Raw genomic sequence first — 22,387 nt, forward strand, 5'->3', positions numbered from 1 at the left:
AGCCCTAGCGGTCGCGAGCCGCGGCCAGCAATCTACCCACACGATTCGTGATTGTCTTCGGAGGGGCCTACTCGCACTCTACGATGACGGCGACGATAACTACGATCCACATCATCGAGCATCAGTCCCCCGGGCCCGCAGGTCACACAGCCCTTTCCTTATTCTCTCAGTAATATTATTATCGTCGTCTGCTTCGCTGCTGGAATTTCCGTGATGTAGGATAGTCGCCGAGCTCGTGTTAGGAAATTTTATTCTCGATGTCAAATTTGTATCGTTCTCGGCTACGGTGATTGTCCCCCTTCTGTCGGCCTTCAAGCTGATTACTTGGGCCATCGGGAGCCTGCCGCTGCCCTAGACCCCTCGCGTCGTTACTCTGGTCTTACCGCCTCGATCCGCATTGACTTTTCATATATTTTCATTGATTTTACTTCGCTTGCATCACGTGCGCATTGCCGCATATCTGATTATACACTCCTCCCTGTGCCGTACAACACGAGCTGGCTGATCACGGCACCCTTCGTGTTACATCACATCATATTCACCAATGTAATTAACTTATGACCATCTTTAAAAAAACAAGAAAAGCCAATATATATTAATTTTCAGAATTGCATGCTGCCTACTGATGACAATCTAGTGCTTTTCAGTTCACTTTATAAGATCAATAATTTCAATAACCACTCATAGATATTTCCTCTAATAACTAGATAGAACTATCTTTCATTTTCTGATGCAAATTTGGTGAATTACAATTTAGAATTATCCCTTGATAGGATTTTGTGAAACTGTTCATTAGGATTTTCTATGTTCTTGTTTGTGTTTGCTTGTGTTCATTCGCACGTTCGCAAACGAACATAGTATTTTGTCCTGTCCCTATCTGCTGATCTGATACATCGATCAACATTATAATTCAAAGGGGATTACTCTTATCTAATTTCAGATCCCTAATCTCAATAAGTAATTGATCATTTGCAAACTTTATCTAGATCTTTATATTTAGAACTCCTTTTGATTGTAATGTTCATTTTAAAATAGGCATACACACCACTTTCATTAAAAAACAAAAGAGAGAAAACTTATACATTAAATTTAAAGGTAATATTTCCGCGCTTTCCCTGTATATATATTGGCGCAGTTGGCGCGAAGAACGGTAGAAGAGAACAGTGAAGTAAGAGGACAGAGTCGCTCGAGAGTTCATCCGGAGATGAAGAGATTCTTCAAGCCGGTGGAGAAGGAAGGAAATCCCAAGAAGTTCGCGGCTTCCGCCGAGGTAGACGAAGTCGGAAGGCCAAAGGATTCGTTGATTGAGGGGGAATCGCAATGTCAAAAGCTGTGCCCGCTCAAGATCCTGACATGGAACGCGAACAGCCTCCTGCTTAGGGTTAAAAATGACTGGCCGGAGTTCTCTAAATTCGTGCAGCAGCTCGATCCCGATGCGATCTGCATCCAGGTATGTCCTTTGCTTGCTGTTATTGTCGATCCCTGAGCTTTTTTCTCTGTCTCTACGTTACTTGGGATCGATTCTCGTAGTTCTGAAATATTTAAGATGTTTCCATTTTTTTAGGTTAAGAAAGTGTTAAGCCTTACGATATACATCGTGATCAGATAAATGTTTAGGATTTAAAATTTATGATGGATTTGATTAATTTATGTCGAGGGGAGAGCTCATTGTGATAGCGGCTGATGCGTGATTCAATTCTTAGCTTCATGTGGCGTCGACATAATTTTACATGCAAATGACGTTCGAATTTAAGAAGGGAAAATGTGATTCAGTGTCTTCATTGCTTGATGTCTTAGATATCTGCTTACATCTGAGATTAGAAGTCACTTCCGTTCCGAGAGAGTCGTTTCGTATGGAATGTTTCAGTTCTCTTTTCCTACACTCTGCTCTTTGAATTGTACGTAGGGAGCAAGTCTCAGTGTTCAGTAATTATTTACGTAGAGGAACCCATTAGTGAGGAAAAATATGAGAAATTCGGTGTATTGAGAGCCAGAATGTGAAATTGGGGTTTCTCATAATTTTTTTCGGAGATGGCAGCAGAAGCGCGTAATTATTAGCTACTTGACTGTCTATTTACTGATGAGCGCTGTAGATATGAAATATGTTGTATGCAATTGTCAGATTATTGGATGCAAGTAACAAATTATGTAATATGTTCCTATTTGTTTGAACTTTTCTTATTTTTCAACACCGACAATGTCCCGTCAACTCCTTGATAAAATTCTAATTGTTGGAACTTGAGTAATTGGGGAACACGTAGGGCGGGAGGGGGAGAACTCCGCCGCCCTAGAACACAATTTTGGGCTCTATACATACACTCTTCTACTTCGCTCTATCTGCCTTATGTAGGCAGATGGGTGATTAAGATTTGCTAAAATAACCCTACGAAAGTACTGAAGAGGCATTTCTCCTACCATCTATCTGTAATAATTCATCCCCGGAGATTTTTGGTTTAAGCTGCTTTACTCCTGAATGGTTGAATTTAGAAGTAGATTTGATTCTATCTACAAGTCATGGAGAAATTCTAGGTAAATTAGCTACTTAAGGATTTATGCCAATAAACTCATCCCGAATATATTGCTGTAGGAAGTAAGAATGCCTGCTGCGGGACCGAAGGGAGGTGTAAAAAATCCTTCAGAGTTGAAAGACGACACTAGTTCTGCACGAGAGGAAAAGCAGGTGCTTGTTAGTATAACTTTGAATAACTTACGAGATAGAATAATTTACGAGATAATTTACGAAGTGTTTAAAGAGAACTTTGAATAACTTTGAATAACCTACAGGTGTTTTTTTTCATAAAATAATTTACGAGATAGAGAGATTCTTTGATGTAAATATGTCATTTTAATGTTTTACATAATCTATAGTTCAAATTGCAGGACTGTTGCGCAATTATAACTAGGAATAAATATCTTTTTTATGTGTTCTGCAGAGATTTCGCTATCAGAGGTTTGATTTTTGTTGCCTTTATTGAGTTTTTATTTTTCAGTTCATGTAATAGATGTTATTTTTAGTCTGTAGACTACTCGCCTGACATTGCTGATTTTTTCGGAAGTTTTCTTCCCGTTTGATTCTCTTTTGTTATGATACTGATAAGGACCTGAACATCTGTCCTAATCGCCAATGATATCGAGAGGTTTGCTAGAAGCAAGTGAGATAGAGTCAAAAGAGAATAGGCCGGGGTTGGCACCTGTGGCCCCTCAGGTAGGGTCTGCCAGCCTAAAGTCTCTGAATCCTTGACTGTGTTCTGTAGGGGAAAGCTCGAAGTGTTTAAAGGGAATAACATAAAAGATGAATGACCAAAATAACCCCGATGGGGTTAGAGATCATAACAGATACAATCCTCAATCCTTGTACGATTTTCCCATCCTTTTAGCCAAAGGGTAGTCCTCCCCTTTCAGACTATGGCCAAGAAGTATTATTAAATTTGTGAATAATCTGCAAGAACGTCAGCCAGCTCCTTCTAGATTGATCTCTATATCTTTCTTTATTGATCATCACTCACATTCACTTTTGGATAATCCACTTTCGATATGATCGCAGTCTTTTAGCACGTTACAGCGTCACCCATTATTTCCAAGATTGTTCTAAAAAATGATTTTGATGAATACACATGTAGTGTACCTCTATATACTATAAAGCATACGATCTAGGCATTTTGATTAGCTTACTGTTTATGACCTCAGGTAGGTCTCCTAAGAGAATGCTCGTGACAGTGTCTAGAGGGATAGATGACAAGAGATAAGGAAGAAACCAAATGACAACAAGCCTGGATCTCTTTGTCCAGTTCATAACAACGTCTTGTCTGCCAGGCTCAGTAATGGATGACTACCAATTTTTAAGGGAACATCATTAATGCTGAAAAACAAATAATCCTGATGGGGTTTGGGGATCCTGACATTCACGTCTGAGTATTAGGAATTCCTGTAAAACAGCCCACTGTCTCCTTTTGATACGTCATCTGATCTAGTGTTAATTTTTGAAACATGTGCAGATTCTCATGAGAGCTTTATCAAATACAGTGTTTAAAAGCTATCGTGTTTGGTGGTCACTTTCTGAGTCAAAGTATGGGGGAACTGCTTTGATGCTCAAAAGGCAATACCAGCCAAAAAGGGTTACCTTCTCCCTCGATCCAACCAGTAAGTCATGAAAAGAAGAAAAAATATACATTTTGTTATTCAGACTTATCTTATTCTGCTGATTCAATGGTTGTTTAACCTCTTGATAGTTTATTATATCACAGCCTTTGACTCACCACTCATTTCATTGGCCGGGATTGCTATATTGTTGTTTCAGCCTTCTTTGAAGTTTTATAACTTCCTCTCTCCTCCAATAACTAATCACTTTGTTTCCGATTTATGGCAATATGGTAATCAGATTTCGGCCCTTTTAATCAGGGTTGTTTCTTTATTTCTATTTGAATTAACTCACTCTTTCTGGTTGCAATATATCTTAAAAAGCCTATCTTCCCATACTTATAAATATGTCCTTAAGACAGTCCGCCAATAAGGGATCAGTTTATTGACTCGGATTGAGCCAGGCCCTAGATTTATGTAACCTGAACTGATAAAGCCATTTGGCAGTTATTGAATTATCTTTTTGGTCTCTCTAACCTTAATTATTCAATTACAATAGGGTTAAAATTTTCAACCCAGGGAGAACGTGAGGTCTGGTCTGCACAGTATTTTTTCTTTGACATGCACAGTATTTGCTGATGGCAACTTTTTATTGTGCAATGTCTCTGATCAATAGTCAAAACATTCTGTCTATATTATCAGCCAGTGTCAAATAAAGCAAAAGGCAAAGTGTGCCATTTATATTATCAGCCGTCTCTATGATTTGGAGTAAGCTAAGTTTTCCTCTTTGGCCAAAATTTCAACTTCCAGAAGGCTTGCGTATAGTTATCTTTGTCTTTGATTCTTCTCACAGAAGAATATTTTTCGTTGTTCGGAGAAATATAACCAACGCATGCCACTTGTTCAAATTTGACAAGAAAATGTAAATTATTTTTGTGATATATTGTTGATTTGGACAATATGATTCTTTGTGGTTATCATGAACTCGAGATATAATTAATACATCATTTCTTAGCTCTGTTTATGCATCAACAGGAACCATCATGCACTAGTAGGCCAGGCCAAGGCCCTACGTGTACTTAACGATCATATATTTTTATACCTCATTGGGAGGGTCACCAACTTTGTGTGATCACCCTATCTTTCTTTGAAAAAAAATAACCTACTAGTAAAACTCACCAGCGCCAAAGATGAAGTGTTTTGCGTTTATTCTATTTGCAGCCTCAAAGCATGAACCAGATGGAAGGGTGATCTTGGCAGAATTTGAATCGTTTTACCTTTTAAATACCTACGTCCCTAACAATGGTTGGAAAGACGATGAAACTTCGTTCCAAAGGAGAAGGAAATGGGACAAAAGGATGCTTGAGTTTGTTCTTTGGGCGAGTCATAAACCTTTGATTTGGTGTGGAGACTTGAATGTGAGGTAAACTATTGGACTTGCTCCGATATTTCTCCTTATTTTGTTAGACCGTAGAAGGCAGTTCACTATCTTTTTACTGATTGATGCACACAATCAGGATTTGATGTACAATTTGTAGGAAAGAAATGAGAGGAAAGTAGTGACTAAAAGTGTGAAACGCTGGCCTTTGAAATGACACCTCTTATTCCACGATGAAGAAATAGTGCAGGTGGAAGCTCACCTAAATAGATATAGAATAGTGTTAGAAGTTGGCATATTTCAAAAAAAGTTGGCATGTTTCTTTTTTGACCGTTGTACCTTTATGGCCACTGCGGCTCTATTGGATTCGGATATTAAAATCCCAATCTGTTATATAGTATTTATGTTGCGTTAGCTCTGGGAAATGAAGTTAGCGTTACCTTTCCTAATTCAATAAAACTTGAGATCCCTTTCTTCCTTCTGCCCTAGTTCTTCACATGCAGTGATCCTCCAGAATAAGAGCAGGGCATTGGAGTCTTAACAGCTTCTTTTTTCTCACAAATAGAATAAGAAAGACATTTTGGAGAGGAGTTAGTTGCAGAAACTGTTTCCGAAGTAATGCTGTAAGGAAAAGGAACTGGATCCAGTTCCTTTGGTGAAATTCCTTGTTATTAATTGTCTTTTATTCGCCTGCTTGAGGAGTATTGGAATTAAGTGAAAGCTTTCTGCTGTTGAGATGGAATGGGGGATATGGAAAATGAATAGGATTTTGGCATTACCCGTTCCTGGTAGGAGCGTTGGGAAAACTAGAAGATGCAAAATAAAGGATAGAAGAAACCTTTTTACCGAGGAAAAATGGTGACAACCACTTTAGGCGAGCAATATATCATTAGATATTTCCCCTAATGATACCGTCCCTGCTCGTCTCTCTCTCTCTCTCTCCCTATTTTTCATGAAAACGTCTTTCTTACAGAATTAGACTTTTACTGGGCATATAGAGGGGTCATGAGAAATGGTCTCTTCGTAAAGAGGTTATTTTCACTTATATCTTTGGTCTATTATTTTTAACGTAACCTTTTTATGCTGATTCTTCTTTCTTTCACTATGATTTCTTTGGTGCCTGGCATTGTCTTTGAAAAAAAATAGTTCTTCCCTGTATTGTGTCTGTTTTCACGTTTCTCATATCTTCCAATCGAGATTGCAGTCACCAGGATATTGACGTGACCCATCCAGACTTTTTTATCAGCGCCAAGCTCAATGGCTACGTTCCTCCAAATACAGAGGTGTGATACTTATTTTAATCCTTCTCGATCTGATTTATTTTCTATGTAGAATTGGTGGTGAAAGAAAGAAATAAGGTCTTTCGTGTACTTTTCCATTTCTATATAAAGGTAAGTAACCTCTAGCTGCCCTGCTATCTTTTAATCCTACTTATACATAGTACCCAAAGAAGGGTACTAATATAGGCTACATAGTAATGGGCCTATTATAATGGGCTATTGATAAGTTCCTTTCAAGAAACTAGAAAAGAAGAAGGCTTAACCGCACCTGTAAGTCCACGTCAGCTCATGGACTCTAATAGAGTCAACGAGCCTATAAATAAAGACGAAGATCAGCACCGGGAGACCAAGTCTTATTTCTCAATAAATCGTTGAGGCCCATCAGAGCGCAGGAAGGGCTGGAGAGCAGGAGAAGCCTGCGTCGAGAGGGGGATCGGGAGATCCTGGTTCGATCATCTCTTTACTTCTTCAGTGTATGCTACAATTGTTATCTTTGGTGGAACTCCATTTCGATTTACCTGATAATTGATTTGATCTGCTATATTTTGACTCTCTCCTGTACAAGGAGAGTCCTATCCGAATTGTTTTGTTCGTGGATCTTATTGAGCCATACATGAACAAAGAGAAACACAAACATACAAATGTAAAGGAGCAATTCTTGACTGTAGCTAACAGGTAGTCTCCCTTAAAATACGTGCAACCCTCTAGTAAGGAGGTCCCATCTCTCTTTCTCTCTCTCTTTTCCCTTACTAGATATTTCCTCGATGGAGACCAACAACAAGTTCTCTTTCAGATTCTTTCCATATAAACCCCCTAAATCCAGTGAATGCATTCTCGTGGGCTTTGTCGGATCGTATGTCTCAAGCAGCCATTCCTTGGATCTCTTGTAATAGAACATCTACTGATTCATTGTGAGATATTGGCTTAAATACTAGCCACAAAATAAGGCGTGCTAGGAATAAATCATAAGTAGGCCCATGACAGGAGTCAAACTTAAGCTACTTAAGTAAAGACCATGGAATGGGCTCACTCATTTATTGCCAGCTCCCAGTTACATAAGAAAGGGAATAAGTAAATGAATACATGGACACAGGAACGAGCTCCTGCATTCAACTGTGATAAAAATTCTTAGCGTAATATTTCTCGCTTCAAAACATTTTCTGACATTTTTATGATGAAATACTTTGTTTCTTTTGCATGTTTTAGGATTGCGGTCAACCTGGATTTACATTGGCCGAAAGGCAGCGGTTTGCCAAAATACTATCTCAGTGAGTTTTGAAAATGAAATTATTCTCGGCCGTAAAATGTTTTCTTCCATTAAAATGTGGCATAGGAGTTCCTTGAACGGACTTCTCCAACCAGATTAAGCTACTACAATCGGACCATAAAAAAATAAATGGACGTGATATTTGATTCTTCCATTCGTCAATCATGAACATTGGGTCCAAATGAACAACTTAGGCGATGAAGTGATGCATATCATTTTTTCTTCGTTTGTAGAGGTAAGCTTGTTGACGCGTACAGACATCTTCATGGAGAACAAGATATGGATGGAGGATTTTCTTGGTCCGGAAATCCTATCGGAAAGTAAGCGGCTCTTATTTTTCTCTCCTATGACTTCTTCAAACATCCAGTGGACTCACTTTTCATTGAATCCGTTAGAATGAGGGGTATTTATGTAATTTGTTTTCTGAGGATTCCTCCACTATATGAAGGTAGAGAACCCTTGTGTTTGATTGACTGCTGTCTCTTCCTCCCTCTCTCTCTCTCTTGCTTCTGCACTATATGTCTTCATAAAGGAATTCTACAATTATACCCCTATTTCTGACAGAAGATTGGCCTCAGTTCTATATCATTTTTTGAAGAAATTAGGGAAGATCACCCGAAATCGGTGATCTTCCCTAATTTCGTTTTCTCCATAAGAAATCTGTATCATATGGGTTATTTCGTTTTCTTTATCCTCTCATGCAGATACCGAGGCAAAAGAATGCGGATAGACTACTTCATTGTTTCTGAGAAGCTCAGAGATAGAATCACTTCGTGTCAGATTCACGGGCATGGTATTGAGCTGGAAGGTAAGAACGATTCAGATACCCCAGAGAAAGAAAATAAAAAAAATTCAGTTCTTTATATTGGTCCCATCTGCTACATGTTGTCATTTATTCTAATGAGACTAAAGGGAGATGCATATTCCAACTTCTGAAAAAAATGGGACAGTTTCAAGTTCGATGCAAATGAATAAAAAATTCAGAAGATAATTGTTCATAGTAGCAGAGGTATTATTGTTGTTTTGGCATCACTATGCAGCACATGAGGCGCATGTGCTGCACACCGTTCAAAGCTATTTTAGTTGTTATCCATGACTGTTGTAACCGGTATCGGGCCGCAACTAATCCAGCCCAATACAATCATGACTACATTGATATCAGAATTAATAGTAACTTAATTTCATCTCTCCAATCTTAATTTTGACAGTTCGTGTGTTGCATTTGTGTTTTTTCCTCTGCTCTGGATTTTATCTATGTTACATTCGACTGGATTATGGTGAACACCACATGTTTTTCCCTCAATAAAGTTATTAATGCATTTTCATCGCGGAACTGGGATAATAAAAAATAAGAAACAATTGTAGGTTACTATGGCAGCGATCACTGCCCTGTCTCCTTGGAGCTTTCCCCGGAGGATTAAGCGCGTGAAGTTTCTTCCTCGATTCATAGTAATTTTTGTGGTAAAGAACTTGATCTTTATCTACATCCACATCATTTTGTCAAATTTTCTTGAATTTCTCTGTTTATTTACCTGCGCACTGGTGTTCGTGCAGTTCAGACTGGTCCCGGATTCTTGATTTATTCTTATTTTTTATGCACCGGTGTTTATCCACCTGACTTGTACCCAATTGACCAATGTGATTCAGGGGTATTTCTTTATCATATCTCTCTAGTCTCTCTCTCTCTCTCTTCATCTCTATCTTTCTCTGTCATTTTTCATCTCTCTTGTTTCTCGTCTCTCTCACTCTCGCCAATGAACTGTGCATCCATCCGTAACGAACCAAACTTTTTTATTTTTGGTTGCATTTAGTTCTTTTTTGGAGCGACGTGTCGCTCATAAAAACAAATGTATTATGATTGTCGACTTGGCTTCTTGCTCAGTGAAGGAGTAGGAAGGCGAGAGAGACTGAGAGAAGAAGAAAAATCTAAATCTTTGTTTTACCAAAAACCAACACAAAACACATTGAGTAATCCCTCCTTTTTATAGGGGGATTAACTAGCCGTTAATAACGGCTAGTGTTATAACGGCTATAAAAATAGCCGTTATAACTTACCCGAATCCGATAAGGATTCGGGTAATGGGTCCACCCGGACCCGATAATGGATCTACCTAGAAGAGATAGATAGAGAGACAATTATTGTTTTTAGGCTTATATTTCCGCCTATACATTTAACAATGATCATTTGCCTCTTGGTTGAACATGTTCATAAAACCGTTGATAACGTTTATGCAGGGTCAACCTTATCATTATGTCTTGCATTCTCTGCTCAATGTCAGTTCAGCCCAGTGGCCACAAGGAAAAAGTGATCATTTTATGGATACAAAAATATAGTTTTTCTTAAAAAGATAAGTCTTGATGCTGATTTAAGGTCATGAAAAATTTGTCCATAAGTCCCCCACTTAGATGCATTTTGAGGATGCATCCATAAGTCCCTTCACTCTTGAACATCATTGCGATATATAATTTCGTGAAAGTCCCCAAACTTTGTCTAAATTGCAAACTCACCCACAAATGACGATGGCCATCAGTCGTTCTTTTACAAAGATATTGAATTTGCAATGCCATGGTACAAAGGTTCTCATGATTGATACTCTTTAGTAAAATGTTAGTTAAATCGAGGGAAATTTTCTCAGTTTCATATTACTTTAAGGTATAAAATTCAATTAGAACTCGTCAAATATTTTGATGTAATGACCAATCCGAGAAAATCGTTTACTGGTGGAAAGATAATTTATTTATTTTTATTTTCAATTCAGAAGTTTGGTGACTGATTTATTTTTCCTTATTTGCCTTATCTTTCATTAAGCAGTGGCATCTCATATTCATGTGGAGGACTCTAAACTTGATGTAATAATGTAATTTCAAATAAACATACGGGCATTTTATTTTAGATATTGGATTCCTTGAAAAATATAATATCATGATCTTCTAAACTCATGAGAATTACCTCCCTTTTTACTGCGTGGAATTTGAATATTCGATGTAGATGTATTTTGTCATGCAATACATGGTGATAGTGGCTATCTTTAGCATATCAAATTATATGCACATGTAGTTTATTTGAAAGTTTCTTGCTCTCTCTGATTAGAGTCCCTTCCATGAACAGAGATTTACGGTGCATTTTCCTGTGGTTAAAGATTAAGTATAATATCATGATCTTCTAAACTCATGAGTATTACCTTCCTTTTTTCCTGCCTGGAATTTGAATATTCAATAGTATATCAAATTAAACGCACATGTATTTTATTTGAAATTATACTAAATCTGATTAGAGTCCCCACCATGAACATAAATTTAATGTGCACTTCACTGTGGTTACATATTAAGTGATTATGATTCTGTGAATTATATATGATTAAATGCATATTTATTTCATTGAAATTGTGTTACTCTTAGATTTAGAGTCGTATCTAGAAAACTAAGATTTAAAGTGCACTTGTTGTGGTTAAATATAAATTGATTATGACTTTATGAATTATTTCAAATTCAATGCGCATGTATATAATTGAAAGTATCTTAGTCTCAGATTTAGATTCCCCTCCATAAAACTAAGATTTAGTGTATTGGTAAAATATTAAGTGGTTATGACTCTGTTTTATCTGAAATTAATTGCTGCTATATAATAATGAGATTGTAGTATGTATTTCTTCAGCTGTAAAATCTCGTTTATTGGAATTATTAATTAAAGTTCTTAACAATTTATCTATTGGAGGAGATATTTAGACGATATGTGTTATCCAAGGTGGACACAACAACAATTCACTTTTTTGAAAATTGAACGTCTGACATAAAGCCACGTGGCGAAATGCGGGCCCCATACTGTTACTGACTGATGCCACCAATTACAGAGAAGCTGTTAAGGATTATTATTTTATAAAATTCAATTATGTCCAAAATGAGACTTTTAGGTATAAAATTCAAGTAGAACTCGTCAAGTATATTAATGAAATGACCAATACGAGAAAGTCATTTAATGGTAGAAAGATGATTTATTAATTGAAATTTCAAATGAGAAGTTTGGTAATTTATTTATTTTTCCTATTTTTTCTTATCTTTAATTAAGCAGTGGCATCTTAGATTCATGGAGGGGACACTAAATTTGATATAATAATGCAATTTCAAGTAAATACACGGAAATTTTATTTCAGATATCAGATTCCTGGAAAATATAATATCATGATCTTCTAAACTCAAGAGTATAACCTCCCTTTTTTATTGCGTGGAATTTGAATATTCAATGTAGATGTATTTTGTCATGCAGTACACAGCGATAGCGGCTGTCTTTATTATATCAAATTAAATGCACATGTAGTTTATTTGAAATTATATTAATATATCTGATTAGAGTCCCCTCCATGAACATAGATTTATGGTGTACTTTGCTGTGGTAAAATATTAAGAGATTATGATTCTGTGATGATATACAGTTAAACACATATTTCTTAGATTTCTTAGATTTAGAGTCCTCTCTAGAAAAATGAGATTTAATGTGCACTTCTTGTGGTTGAATATTAAGTGATTATGACTCCCTGAATTATTGAAAATTAAATGCTCTTGTATTTTACTTGAAATTATTTTACTCTCAGATTTAGGTACCCCTCCATAAAACTGAGATTTAGTGTCTTGGTAAAATAATATTAAGTGGTTATGACTCTGTTTTATTTGAAATTAATTGCTCATATATATAATAATGAGATTATAGTTTGTATTTCCTCTGCTGAAAAATCTCGTTTATTGGAATTATTGATTAAAGTTCTTCACAGTTTATCTACTGGAGAGATATTTAGACGATATGTGTTATCCAAGATGGATACACCAACGACTCACTTTTTTGAAAATCGAACGTGTGAGATAAGGCCACGTGGCGAACTGCGGGCCCCATACTGTTACTGCCCGACGCCACCGATTACAGAGAAGCAGTTGAGGATTATTATTATTATATAAAAGCCCTTATAGTACAAGATTTGTATACGTACCAGCTGTTCAAAAGAGACTTTTAGGAAAAGAGAGGGAAGCAGTCAAAGATAGTTTGTAAGAAAATACCCGAAATACTTTTAAAAATCGTACAGATGTGCGTTATCCAATTACAGAGAAGCAGTCAGAGATTATTACCCGAAATCCGTAATAATACAAGATTTGTATAAATACTAGTGTCTTAAAAATGACTTTTTATAGAGAGGACAGGAGTAAAAGATATTTTTTTTAAGAGAAAGTCCCTAAATACTTTATCCAATTACGGATAAGATATTTCTTTATAAAATATCCTAAATACTTTAAAACTCGTACAAATCTGCGTTATCCAATTACGGAGGAGCACTTAGAGATTATTATTGAAAAGCTCTTAAAAATGCCAAGATTTGGATTGATACCAGCTATTCAGAACAAGAATTTTACAAAAAAAGGAGAGGAAATCAGTGAAAGATTACTGTTTAAGAAAGACGCTAAATACTTTAAAAGCGTACAAATGTGTGCTATCCAATTACAGAGACGCCGTTAAAAACTATACTATAGAACCGCTAATAGTACAAGATTTGCATTAACACCAGCTATTCAAAACACAAGACTTGTAGAAAAAAATTAGAGAAATGATAAGGTTTCAGAGAAGCCCCTAAACAGTATAAATAAGGGTTATTCCAGTAAGAGAATATTATATAAAAGACCCTAAAAGCAAAAGGTTTACGATAATACCCGCTATTCGGAACAAGACATTTACAAAAGAAGAGGAGAGGGCGTGTAAATACCCCGCCCGTACAGTAGAAAATCGGTAGAAAAATACGTGTAAATATTTCGCAGCGAGAAAAAGAAAAGCCTATAAATAGAGCCGGGGGGGGGGGCGTTAATTGGGAGTCCCCAAATTCGCGAGGAAGAAGGGCGATGGCGATGGCGGCGAGGAGGCTTCTCCGGCGGGGCTCGGCGGCGGCGTGGGCGGCGGCGGGGAGCAAGGAGGCGGCGGCGCCGCCCGGCCACTCCTTCCTTCAGGAGAGATCGTCGGCGTCGGAATCGAGATCGGAATCGACGGAGAAGAAGAAGAATCTGAAGAAGTTCCAGATCTACCGGTGGAGCCCGGACAAGGGCGAGGAGAAGCCGCGGCTGCAGGAGTTCGAGATCGACCTGAACGAGTGCGGGCCGATGGTGCTCGACGCGCTGCTCAAGATCAAGAACGAGGTCGATCCGACGCTGACCTTCCGTCGATCGTGCCGCGAGGGCATCTGCGGGTCCTGCGCCATGAACATCGACGGCGACAACGGGCTCGCCTGCCTCACCAAGATCGGCGCGGGCGGCGGAGATGAGGCCACGATGATCACGCCGCTGCCGCACATGTTCGTGATGAAGGACTTGGTGGTGGACATGACCAACTTCTACGCGCAGTACAAGAGCGTGGAGCCGTGGCTGAAGCGCAAGGACGGCGCCCCCGCCGACGGCGGGGAGAACCGGCAGAGCAAGGCCGACCGCCTCAAGCTCGACGGCATGTACGAGTGCATCCTCTGCGCGTGCTGCAGCACCTCCTGCCCCAGCTACTGGTGGAACCCCGAGCTCTACCTCGGCCCCGCCGCCCTCCTCCACGCCCACAGGTTCCCATTTCCTATTTCTCGCTCTGATTCACCTTTTTATTTTTCTTAATTTTCCTTCCTTTTGTTTCATCGTGTTTTCTGATATATATATATATATATATATCTATATAAATATATTCTTCTTCTCTAAAATTCTCTTGATTTTTTTTTTCTTGGGTACTCTTTTTTCTTTTCTTTTCTTTTTGTTCCCCCAGCAATGTTCATTCACGTTCTTGCAGGACTTTAGGGTCATTCTCTCTCTCTCTCTCCCTCTTTCTTTCTTTAAAAAAAAAAATCAATCTTTTGGGTTTTTGGATGCAATTGGGTTTTTGATAAAATTTGTGCCAAGTACTTGTCTCGGATTCTTTCCAAATAAAAATAAAGTACTTGTCTGGGATTTGGTGTGGAGATCATGATACTTGTGATTTGGGGATGATGATGACTATGTCCATTATTAAGTAATGAAGATTATGGTGATGATTGTGTTCGATGATGATGATTATGCCCATCATCAAGTAATGAAGATTATGTTCGATCATGATTATTATGATGCTTATGATTGGACGATGATGATGATGACTATGTCCATAATCTATTAATGAATATTATCTTGATGCTTTAGTTGTGATGGGCTTGAGGGTCATTCTCTCTCTCTCTCTCCCTCTTTCTTTCTTTTTAAAAAAAAATCAATCTTTTGGGTCTTTGGATGCAATTGGGTTTTTGATAAAATTTGTGCCAAGTGCTTGTCTGGGTCTTTCGTTAAAAAAAACCGTACTTGTCTGGGATTTGGTGTGGAGATCATGATACTTGTGATTTGGGGATGATGATGATTGTGTCTATTATTAAGTATTGAAAAATATGGTGATGATTGTGTTCGATGATGATGATTATGCCACCATCAAGTGATGAAGATTATGTTCGATGATGATGATTATGCCATCATCAAGTGATGAAGATTATGTTCGATGATGATGATTATGCCATCATCAAGTAATGAAGATTATGTTCGATGATGATTGTGTACGGTGCTTATGATTGGATGATGATGATGATGATTATGTCCGTCATCAAGAAATGAATATTATCTTGATGCTTTAGTGATGATGATTATGTCTATGGTGGCCTGATGAGGATGCTTTTTGTTAAAAAAATAAATAAATGAACAGGTGGATTGCGGACAGCAGGGATCAATACACAAAGGAGAGATTGGAGGCGGTGTGCGATGAGTACAAGCTGTACCGCTGCCACACGATCAACAATTGCTCGGTCGCCTGCCCCAAGGGCCTCAACCCCGCCCTCCAGATCATCAACATCAAGAATCTCCAGCTCCAAAAGCCCTTCCTCTGATTCATCTACAAAGAGGGGTAAACGATATTTGCCAACTGGAGACTTGCACCCTAAATAATTGAATATTCGATTGGCAGGAAATAAATTTATTTCTCCAGCCTCGTGAATATGCCCCTGAATGTACTTGTATTTGTTCCCCTGCACATCATACGATTATCATCATCATCATCATATTATTATTGTCATCGCCCAATTGTTTTCTTGCTTTCTTGTTTCTCTTTTTTATCTCCTAGCTTTTGAAGGAACTGGAAAAAAAGGTAGACGAGATAAATGTCTTGATTTATAGCTTTTTTTTGATGACCTTCTTAAGAATGGGTAGATGAGATGGACACAGGGCAGCTCGGGAGATGTCTTGTTGCTTTGGAACACAATGAAATTCATATAGCTGTTGTCCATTTGTTGTCGTACTTTCTTATTACTTTGTTTAACCTCCTCGTTTTTTGGCGGAAAAAGGATTTGATTAACAGTCGGATGTTTGATCGCGAGGGGGAAAAAATGTCTTGATTAATAGCTATTTTGATGACTTTCTTAATAATGGGTAGATGAGATAAACACAGGGCAGCTGGGGAGAAGTCTTATTGCTTATTAAGTTGAACTATTTGATCGGACAAGGTCTGATCTAAACCAAACGGTTGGAGTCACATTGGTCCGGGTTGTTTGATCTGAACATCATGCTGGATCGTTTAATACAATCTGACCCAATGTGTGAATCAAGTTCTAATACAATTTCTAACCCGAGTGATTGAGGTTCTTCATTGGGTCGATCGAGTGCTTAATCCGATTGAACATTCGATTGATCATATTGCATCCATGATCCCTACAATGGTCTAATGTTGCAATTTTACCAGTTCAGCCTACCAAAATCAATTCATCTTATTCAATGATATCTAGGTTAGTCATTCCTATCAGATATACTCTGCCAATCCAAATTTGGTTGACTGTCTTGGCCGGGTCAATTTTGTTGACTTGTTCCACTAACTTAACCCGTTGAATCTTAATACCAGCTACTTAATTGAGCACTTAATCATACTATGTTAGGTCTTGAACTGGCCAATACGGGTTGATCTCTGAACCCTAAAGAATCTTCCACATTTCAATCTTGAGTACAAATCATGGAGAAGCAAATCGAACATGGTCACTGATTTAATTTTAAAAAGGAAAAAATAAGTTAAGACCTATCCTTCCATCTTTTCTTTGACTCCAGCAGCTTCCACATACAATATGGCAAGCACTAAGAAAAAACATGATCATCACAGGTTCTATATATATTACGATACATAGTATATTTCTCAATGAGAGAGAGCGAGAGAGAGAGAGAGAGAGAGAGAGAGAGAGAGAGAGAGAGAGAGAGAGAGAGAGAGAGAGAGAGAGAGAGAGAGAGAGAGAGAGAGAGAGAGAGAGAAGGGGGCAAGAGATATGGAAATAGATAGAGTGATATATTTATATATATCGGAGGGAGGTGGAGATAGATAGGGAGGGAGAAAGAGAGAGAGAGGGAGAGAAAGAGGGGAGATAGAGAGACGGGGGAGGGAGGGTGGGAGAGAGAGAGATAAACAAAGAAAGGTAAAGATAGATAGAGAGAGGGAGATAGAGATAGATACATAGATAGAGAATGGGAAATTAGAAAAAGATATGCAAGCTCACTTTTTGCTTAAGTTAATTTTACGTGCCCTTCTGACTGATATTAAAAGAAAGTACAGCCCATCAAGTGGTCAGATGTTCGATTAAAAGAGTGAGGGACATATCAGTTATCTCTGGGAGAAGTGACTGACAATGAGAGAACCAATTTTATATCCGTAGACACAATAACTCTTGCATCCTTTCTGGACAATACTTAGTGGCACTGTAGTCTGCGAGTCAAGTTTATTTCAACAATTATAATTTTTGGTAACATTATAAAGAATGGTATTCTTAGTATATATTTGGGTATTAGAATTAGTTGCTGAGATTTATGACAGATGGAAGCATTAGATATGTTTACTGCAAAATATGTAACGTTTGAACAAGTTGTCAAGCTCTTCCTTGATTTCTGAACAACATTACCAAGTCCATCTATGTTGGTATCATCAACCTGAACCTCATGACCAAATCACCAAATCCATCCTTTACAAATTATTTATAATGGTTCATTGACTTCATTCTGGGCTGGGTTCTTTATGACACATAGTGCACCCATCAGCTTGGTCCTGAATTAAAATAAAATACACATTAAATGTGACACAAGATAAGATAAGATGATGAGATTATTGAAAAAGTATTTTCTTTCAAGAGAGATTCAGAAACCTGGATGCGATGAAGCAAAATTTTGCAATTCTGTGGCGTTTTTCCCTTTTAATGAGAATTTTGAAAAATAAAAATGAACCGTAATTCATCTTAATTTAGAACTTGCAGCTTTGATTTTCCCCATTTGTAAATGAAAGAAGTCATTAAGTGGATGCTCATCAACAGTCTCTTAAACTTCGTCAGATTATTTCTCTTAAACTTCCTCAGCATCTAATACTGAAAGAAAGAAAGAGTTGTGCCACCATTATGTCCACGAAGATGTGGACAAACATGGAATAAGGAAAAATCTAGAATGAGTTTTCAAGCAAACGCTTAAGTGAATTATAGGATGTGTTTTTCAATATTCAGTCCATAGAAAATCCAAGTATGAAAGAATTAAATAAAATAGAATAAAATAGTTTAGGGAGAATTTTTAAAATCTTCTTCCGTAGTAAATCCTTAAGATCCAAGTATGAAAGGAAAAATTAGTTCTTAAATCAATCACTGAATCAAAATAGAGCTTGATTTTTTCATAGCTCCTTCCACAGTAATTGTAGAATAAAATAATTATAGAATGCAAAAACGAAATAAAATTTCGGGACACCATAAATCACCCAACATAAAATCAAATAAAATAGTTTAGGGAGAATTTTTAAAATATTCTTCCATAGTAAATCCTCAAGATCCAAGTATGAAAGGAAAAATTAGTTCTTAAATCAATGACTGAACCAAAATAGAACTTGAGTTTTTCATAGCTCCTTCCATAGTAAATTCTCCTGATCCAAATTAGAAACAAAAGGCCCCTAAGTTCTTCAAGCAAACACCAAGTTGAATTGGATCCTGATTGCTTCAAAAAAAAGTCAGTTGACATTATAATCAATGTGGTTAATATACTAGATAAGGCCAAATAATGCATTTCCAATAAAGGAATGCTACATTTCAAAAAGTCTAATTCATTAAGAGTCATCAGGCCTTTGCGCATGGATCCATTGCTTTGGGTCTCTTCGCTGAAGAGTGTACTCATCTGCACATGATTTGGGAAAATATAGATACTATGATAAATGGAGTGCATTACCTTTGAATTTTGGTCTTCAACAAATCTACCTCCGAGTTTTCATCAACTGGCCCAACTGCAAGCAAATCTACATATGCATTAAGCCACAACTTGAATAGCATAAAAAATTCAATGCTATGCTTATTTAATTTTGAATGTTTATACATCAAAATTCCATCCCGGAAGCAAATCTACGTATGTATAATTCCTCTGAGACTACATTACCGATATTAATGTTGATATTCAGAGCTCTCACACTGCTCATCTTGAATTGGATCCCTTGTCCCTTATCTACAAGTCCTCTTTAAACATGCCAAGATTTGTTGGGCATCATGTAATCGAATCTTGTGTGGGTCATGCACATACTAGCTCAACAGGCTAACAGAGATGGCAATATGGGTCAAAGTATGATTTAAGTATATTGGCCTCCAGATCAGCCTCAGATATGAGTCCTGGTTCTCTGGAGGACTATTCTCTCTGGACAGTTTGACTCAAAGATCAACTGGTGTACTCAAAGGTTCATCCGCTGATTCTGTCACCAGTATTGGATTGGAATTTTTGGAGATAATGCCTTCAAGAAGAAGATTAAAAACAAATACCCAGACATAAAAGTTCCTTAAGATTGAGTAAGAGATCCCCCAATTGGTAGCAAGTGAAAGATTTCGATCTCGCCGCAAGAAGTAGAACAGAGAGAAGAAAAAAAGATAGGAGAAGAAGGAGAGAGAGGGAGAAGGCACACAGGAATATGCCAAGATCGTTGTATTTCCGCATATCTTTCACGAACATTGGTTGTCAATTTATATGGTGCATAGGTAGCTAAATATAGTAACTACTATAACGTACATGTATCCGTTGTAACGACTTACAACGGATACATAGATTTGAAATATTGTTTAAATCACAACCGTTATAACGGGTGGGTGCACCGATCACAACCGTTGATCGGTGCCGTGGACCCTTTCGTTATAACGGATACTCAAGATCTGATCCTGACCGTATATTCCTATCTTTGTTTAATCCTAACTATGTTTAATCCTATATATGTTTGAACTTATATATGATTTCCTAAAACTCTTAACTCTAACGAGTATAAGTATAACATATTTTACTACTCTAATCTTGATTAAGATCCTATCCAGATGCTTTCGTCTTCGCGAGTTTTCGACTCCTCTTTAGCAAGTAGCGGATATGGAGAGAATGGAGATTGCCCCCTTCCTTGTCAATGGATTCCTTTATTTAAATCATCATGTCGCTATGCAGGTTTCCCACATGAGATCCAACTTAGCTGACTATCGGCATATCTTCTGGGCACATCAGCAATACATTCTTGAAAAGAACATATCACATGCCAGGCGACCTGCTTCCCTTTGGAGATCCAAGATTGACTTGTGTTGAGACGTAAACATGCCATCTGTGGAGTATGCAACATTCATACGAAGATTCTGTCTTTAGGGGGCTCTTGTCACCATATAATGTTTTTGATTCATCAAAGGCCACACTAGTTAGTTTTCTAAATCAAAGGTTACACTTATAATCATTCATGGTGGATCAGTGGTCCACAAAGACACAAATCAAGTTTTCCCATTGTTGGGTACCTCTCATGAGAGTATAAGAAGATCACCTTTTGATTTTACCTGAAGAAAGGCATTTGAGGTAGTGTAGTGTTGTGGATGAAACAATTAATCCAGTCAAATCTGTCTAGTATGAGACTCATAACTTGACCCAATACTTCAGTTCAACCTTTTGTTTTATACAAAAAAATCAATCAGAATCAAAGGTTAGTGTAAATAGACTATGTGATAGCGAGGACGCCAACACACCACCATCGAACGCGTTGCCACGGCCAACCGAAGTCAACGTCTCCGCCACGGACACGCCGTCGCAACCGTCTCCGCCACGCACGTCTCCACGCACGCACACCCCTTCACGCATCATGACACTTCACCAACGGCAGATCAACAACTGCCCCTTGGCGTGACATGAAGCATGTTTCATCTTTAATTTTTCGTCTTTAATTTCTTGTCTTTAAGTTGTATTTTCTCTTTCCTCCAAGGCCTATATGTATAGGCCATTGTTTCAAGAAATAGTTAGGCAGTCATATTTCAAGAATTGAGTTTTGTTTAACTCTTCTTGGAGGACTGCCCAAGCCTCCCTATCTCTCCAGCCCTAGCACCGTCGCCGCCGCCTCGCGTCGTCGGCCTTCCACCCCTCGTCCTTCCTCTCTCTCTCTCTCTCTCTCTCTCTCTCTCCCCTCTCCCGCTCACTCTCTCTACCGCCCTCCCAAGGCTGCCGCACAACGCCGCCTAGGTCGGCCCTGCCAGGGCCACCCAAGACCAGACCTAGGCCGCCCCAACAGGGCAGCCCCTGGCCTTCTAGGCCAGCCCAACAGGGCAGCCCTAGGCCGTCCCAGGCCGCCCCTGCCAGGGCCGCCCAAGACCAGCCTAGGCTGCCCCAACAGGGCAGCCCCAGGCCGTCCTAGGCTGCCCTTGCCAGGGCCGCCCAAGGCCACCCCTAGGCCGCCCCAACAGGGCAGCCCTTGGCTGCCCATGCCTCCCCAACAGGGCAGCCCTAGGCCGCCCAGATCGCACATGCCAGGGCCGCCCAAGGCCAGCCCCAGGCCGTCCTAGGCCGCCCCTGCCAGTGCGCCCAGGTCTGGCCCAGGTCACCCCAACAGGGCAGCCTCAGGCCGTCCTAGGCCGCCCCTGCCAGGGCCGCCCAAAGCCAGCCCCAGGCCGCCCCAACAAGGCAGCCCCAAGCCGTCCCAGGCCGCCCCTGCCAGGGCCGCCCAGGTCTGCCCCAGGTCGCCCTAATAGGGCAGCCCCGGGCCGTCCTACGCCGCCCCTGCCAGGGCCACCCAAAGCCACACTCAGGCCGCCCCAACAGGGCAGGGCCAGGCCGCCCAGGCCTCCCAAACAAGGCAGCCCCAGGCCCCCCAGACCGCACCTGCCAAGGCCGCCTAGGGCCAGCCCCAGCCGCCCCAACAGGGCAGCCCCAAGCCGCCCCCAACAAGGCAGCCCCAGGCCGTCCCAGGCCGCCCCTCCCAGGGCCGCCCAGGTCTGCCCAGGTTGCCCCAACAGGGCAGCCCCAGGCCGTCCTAGGCCGCCCTTGCCAGGGCCGCCCAAGACTACCCCCAAGCCGCCCCAACAGGGCAGCCCTAGGCCTCCCCAG

General features: G+C 39.4%; 2 protein-coding genes across 5 annotated transcripts; both read left to right on the plus strand.

The window, feature by feature from the left end:
• The first annotated feature begins 1,159 nt into the window (after positions 1-1,159).
• Positions 1,160-10,542, plus strand: LOC144715993 (DNAse I-like superfamily protein). 4 transcript variants are annotated; one of them, XM_078590973.1, is made up of 10 exons: positions 1,160-1,450; positions 2,588-2,680; positions 3,996-4,140; positions 5,299-5,500; positions 6,660-6,738; positions 7,942-8,003; positions 8,236-8,322; positions 8,707-8,810; positions 9,368-9,463; positions 10,238-10,542. In XM_078590973.1, the coding sequence occupies exons 1-9, from the start codon at positions 1,205-1,207 to the stop codon at positions 9,421-9,423; spliced, it is 1,074 nt and encodes a 357-aa protein (XP_078447099.1). In that variant the 5' UTR covers positions 1,160-1,204; the 3' UTR covers positions 9,424-9,463; positions 10,238-10,542. The 4 variants fall into 4 exon arrangements, with proteins under 4 accessions (XP_078447099.1, XP_078447098.1, XP_078447097.1 ...); XM_078590972.1 differs by lacking the exon at positions 10,238-10,542 and adding an exon at positions 9,557-9,675; XM_078590971.1 differs by lacking the exon at positions 10,238-10,542 and having other exon boundaries at positions 9,368-9,675.
• A 3,315-nt stretch (positions 10,543-13,857) lies between these two features.
• On the plus strand, positions 13,858-16,088 carry LOC144715994 (succinate dehydrogenase [ubiquinone] iron-sulfur subunit 1, mitochondrial-like). Its single transcript, XM_078590975.1, has 2 exons — positions 13,858-14,577; positions 15,723-16,088. Exons 1-2 carry the CDS (start codon positions 13,880-13,882, stop codon positions 15,901-15,903), a joined length of 879 nt encoding a protein of 292 aa, XP_078447101.1. The 5' UTR covers positions 13,858-13,879; the 3' UTR covers positions 15,904-16,088.
• Positions 16,089-22,387: the final 6,299 nt, after the last annotated feature.

The sequence above is a fragment of the Wolffia australiana genome, chromosome 20, assembly GCF_029677425.1.
Source record: "Wolffia australiana isolate 7733 chromosome 20, ASM2967742v1".
NCBI classification, from domain to species: domain Eukaryota; kingdom Viridiplantae; phylum Streptophyta; class Magnoliopsida; order Alismatales; family Araceae; genus Wolffia; species Wolffia australiana.